This window comes from Etheostoma spectabile, chromosome 19, assembly GCF_008692095.1.
Source record: "Etheostoma spectabile isolate EspeVRDwgs_2016 chromosome 19, UIUC_Espe_1.0, whole genome shotgun sequence".
In the NCBI taxonomy this organism is placed as follows: Eukaryota; Metazoa; Chordata; class Actinopteri; order Perciformes; family Percidae; genus Etheostoma; species Etheostoma spectabile.
Window position 1 is genome coordinate 12,707,710 of NC_045751.1, and position 3,979 is coordinate 12,711,688.

The following is a 3,979-nucleotide window of genomic DNA, read 5'->3' on the forward strand; positions in this document are numbered from 1 at the left end:
TCATAAAGTTGGGGGGGGGGGGGTTGTACCTGTAAAAAGTTTAAAACTGAGGCAGCAGAGGCCGGGATATCCTGACTTTCCTGAGAGTGGGTCAAACTTCAAAAACACTGGATCATACAATTCCCATAATGCAAGTCAAAAGTGTCTTTAATTAGACTTTTACTGCTTTGGTAAATCTCCATGTCTTTCGAGCGCCACAATGTTCTTCCCAGAATGAAAATGTACTCAAATGAACAGTGGTTGAAAGAGATTGAATAAACAAGGCTGGTGAAATTCTATATTTTTCTTATTGTCAGCTTTCCTTATCGTCAGAAACTATTACAAGACGTTCCAGTGCTTTGTTGGTTTTGGTCTTTTCGTGGGATTTGATGGTAATAAAGCTCAGTGATTGAGTGGAACTGAGAGATGCCAGTTCACCTCCTGGGCACTGCTAGGTGCCCTTGAGCAAGGCACCGTACCCCCCCCGACCGCTCAGGGCGCTGGTACAGCTGGCAGCCCACTCACTCTGACATCTCTCCATGTATAGTGCATGTATAGGTCCTGAGCATGTGTGTGTATTTCAGGCCTGTGTGTGAGTACTAACAAAAAGTGTGTACACAGAGTGTAGTGCAGTAATTTCCCCATTGGGGACTAATAAACAAATTATCTTAATTATCCTATCTTATCTGCCTTTTCATTCATTTGTCTTCCTTAGCTGGTACGTGACCCTGGAGTTGTTTTTTGTAATCAAACTAGGATTCAAGAAGTCAAAAGTCAACTTTTACACACCAATGTTGAAATTGTACAAACCTGGCTGATACGATTGAAGCCATATTGCTTGAAGCTCTCATCATAGAGGGGCACAGTGTGGGGCCCGATGTAGAAAGGCTCCCAGGGGTCCACCCAGGTGAGCGTGTAGGCAACCTCTAGGGTGCCTGTCCCTCTAACGTGGCTGTTAACCCACTGTGAGTAGTTAGTGGGGGCTTGACAGCGAGGGCACAGCTCTTCATAAAAAGGCCGGACCTCACCGACCTGGTAGAGCTGGACCAACTCTGCCTTGTTGGCAGGCATCTTCCGAGCGTGGCGGATCTCAAAGGCAGGCAACACAAATACCTCATCACTAACTGACTCACGCCTCATGATCAGGGCCAAGAACTGCTGGTGCAGGTCAGCGCTCGGCATCATGTCTATGTCAATGACCAAGATGTAGGAGGACTCTGTTCCACCCCGGGCAACATTACGAAGAAGGTTGTTGGGGTAGGAGACATTTCCACTGATGGCATAGTTCTTGTATGTATCCCCGTGGGTCTCCAGTCTGGAGAACACCGAGGCACAGTCTTCAAGCCCTGCAAAATGCTCACGGTCCTGCTCAGGGAAACTGGCCATCTCCCCAGAGAGGCAGACCAAGTGGAAGTCCACCAGAGATTGAATCTGAGGGCAGAAGAAGCTGAGCGCATAGACCAGAGCTGTGGCAAACTTGACATCTTGTCCATGTGCGAATATGGCCACAGAGAGAGGGTTTTGCCACCTTGCCAGAAGAGATTCCAGGTGATGCAGGTTGTTGATGGTTGTGTGTGTGGCTAAAGCCAGGACATTGGAGCTGGGGTCAGATCCAGGTTTCTGATTTGTGGTGAAATCACTTTTGATCAAGTTCTTGTACACTCGGTACTGACCACTGTTGTCAAAGATTCCACCAGTAGACAGCGAGTACCTCAGACGCTCCTTCCGCGAGTTTTTCTCGGGGTGCCCATTTTTCTTGACCCCAGAGCCTCCAAAGAGCTCAGAGTATCGGTACCGCTGCTGCTTACCGTGAAACTTGGATAAGAAAGACAGGTATATTAGCTGCAAGAGCGCCACTATCATCAGAGCACTCAGCACCACTTTGAAGACAGAACATTTCTTGGAGAGATGCATTCCAGAAAAACTTAAACTGGCCAACTAGTGTACACAACGCAGGTCCAAACACTGGAGCAGGCTGCTGTTTCCTTGAGTGCTGGCTATTTTTGTCCAAGCGTCCCAGCTAACATTGCCTACATTGCTATCACAATGCTAACACTGCAGCCGAGCACATTTGGCTGGACGTGCAACGAATACTTGCATATTTTGCTGATTAGTGGCATAACTGACCCGGTTTTCATATGGCCATCGACAGCCCGAATAAAATTACGAATATAATGTAGTTTCCGTGATCTCCATCAAAAAAGAACGTTACCATTCTGCTCTACTGCGACAGCGGCGCATGTACATATACGTAACCGTAATGTCGTGAGAAAAGGCGCCACCGAATTTGGTCCTGTAACACTCCTAGTTGAACTTGTGCTAACGGTCCGTCGTGAGAATAAAGGGCTATTGTCATAAATTCGTTTACGTGAGAGCGAGGGTGTTAAAGGTACACAAAAATGATCATCTACCAATATGGCTTACCATGATTATTTTTTAAATACGATCTTAACGATAACACGTAATCCATAAGACGAGGTGGCCGAGTGGTTAAGGCGATGGACTGCTAATCCATTGTGCTCTGCACGCGTGGGTTCGAATCCCATCCTCGTCGGAATGTATTTATTTTTTAAAGTGTATATATGTCTAGTGTTTTACCATTATAGTTATATTTTGCAAAATGACCGTCAGTCTTTTCGCTACATAGATAAATATGACGTACAGTGTCAGCATAGTTTTTCTAGTCATCAACTAAAATAAATGAAGAAGGGCATCCCTAAAACTATAGTTTTCCAGAAACCAACAAAAAGGTATCATTGCAATTCAATGCTATCTTACAGTCCTACACATGTAAACAGGGTATGTCTTGCACAAACAAGTAATAGCCTATGTGGTAGAATTAGTGGCGAAGTGCCTTGCTCAAGGTATACTTACTACGCTTGTAAATAGAGGGGAAGTGCTCCCCTAGAATTAAAAAAACACATTGGGTTATTTGTGCAGTTTCTATCTTTGAATTTTAAAAAATCTGGTATTCCAGAACCTAGGCCAAAAATAGAAGCGAGTTGTTAAAGAAAAAATCCTATTGCTTAATCCTCCTTAAAACTATGAATGTATGAATAAATTATGCCTAATATAAACAATGTAAGCAAAGGCTGTGGCTGTATAAAATATCTATTAGAGCTTAATTTTCATCCACCAGTGCAGACAGAGAAATCTAGGACAAAGACATATGGAAATCAGTCAACCCCAATTTAATTTGACTGCATTATTCGCAATCCACAGGTCTAATTACATTTTTGCACTCTTAACATGAAATCTACCACAGACATGCATGGGATACAGCTTGAATAGGTCTAACTTCCTGAAAAAAAAACATGCAGCGGTGGTGTCAGAAAGGGCGTTGTGGAATACAGTAACAAGGATTTAAGACACTATACAAAACACAATTGTGACATTCTTTAATCCATGACCATAACCAAAAACATTTTTGTCTTTACGACTACACAAAAAAGTGCCGACGGCGAACATCAGGTCCTAGACTGTTTCCTCAGTTTAGACTGAGTTAACAAATTAATTTAACCAAGCTCAAACATGTGCTACAAATCAGAAAGAATATGACAACTTTTGTTTTCAATGCCAGGGCTTTATTAAGGTTATGGTAGCACTGACTTCTTGTCACTCACTGGTCACATCATAAAGTGAGCTTTAATAACTGAAGAATAACTGACCTCAAATGATGAATACAAATCAGCAGCCGTTCTGGGCATGGCGTATGGAGACAATTATGAGTTGTGATAACATGTTTCATAGAAAAAGCGTAAATAAAGCTGACACATTCATTTTGATCTATAGTGACATGTTAACTGTATAATATCTTGTTCATGCTCATGACATGTTATCAAAATGTCTTCCAGGACCTCTACTGCCTTGACAAGGGTGACTTATGCAAAGTTCAACCTATTTTAGGGCCCTATGAAATCAGCTTTCTAATTTCTAAGTTGTTAGTCCAAAATCCAAAAGTTTCCAAAAGCAAAAGCGTTTACTTAAAAATGCACTGTAA

At 42.7% G+C, this 3,979-nt stretch overlaps 2 protein-coding genes and 1 non-coding gene across 3 annotated transcripts in view; 1 reads left to right on the top strand and 2 right to left on the bottom strand.

Moving 5' to 3' along the window:
* Positions 1-2,358, bottom strand: part of b4gat1 (beta-1,4-glucuronyltransferase 1) — a 3,472-nt gene extending 1,114 nt beyond the window's left edge. Inside the window, exon 1 of the mRNA XM_032544544.1 lies at positions 790-2,358. Coding sequence (XP_032400435.1) covers positions 790-1,893 — 1,104 coding nt within the window. The 5' untranslated portion in view covers positions 1,894-2,358. The remainder of the gene's footprint in view (positions 1-789) is intronic.
* A 93-nt stretch (positions 2,359-2,451) lies between these two features.
* trnas-gcu (transfer RNA serine (anticodon GCU)) lies at positions 2,452-2,533 on the top strand. The gene has a single exon. It is a non-coding gene; the product is annotated as a tRNA-Ser (tRNA).
* Positions 2,534-3,154: 621 nt separating this feature from the next.
* The window catches only part of pfdn2 (prefoldin subunit 2), a 4,204-nt gene continuing 3,379 nt past the window's right edge, over positions 3,155-3,979 (bottom strand). The window contains exon 4 of the mRNA XM_032544555.1: positions 3,155-3,979. This exon is cut by the window's right edge and continues 677 nt beyond it. The gene's annotated coding sequence lies outside the window, so the exon portion shown is untranslated.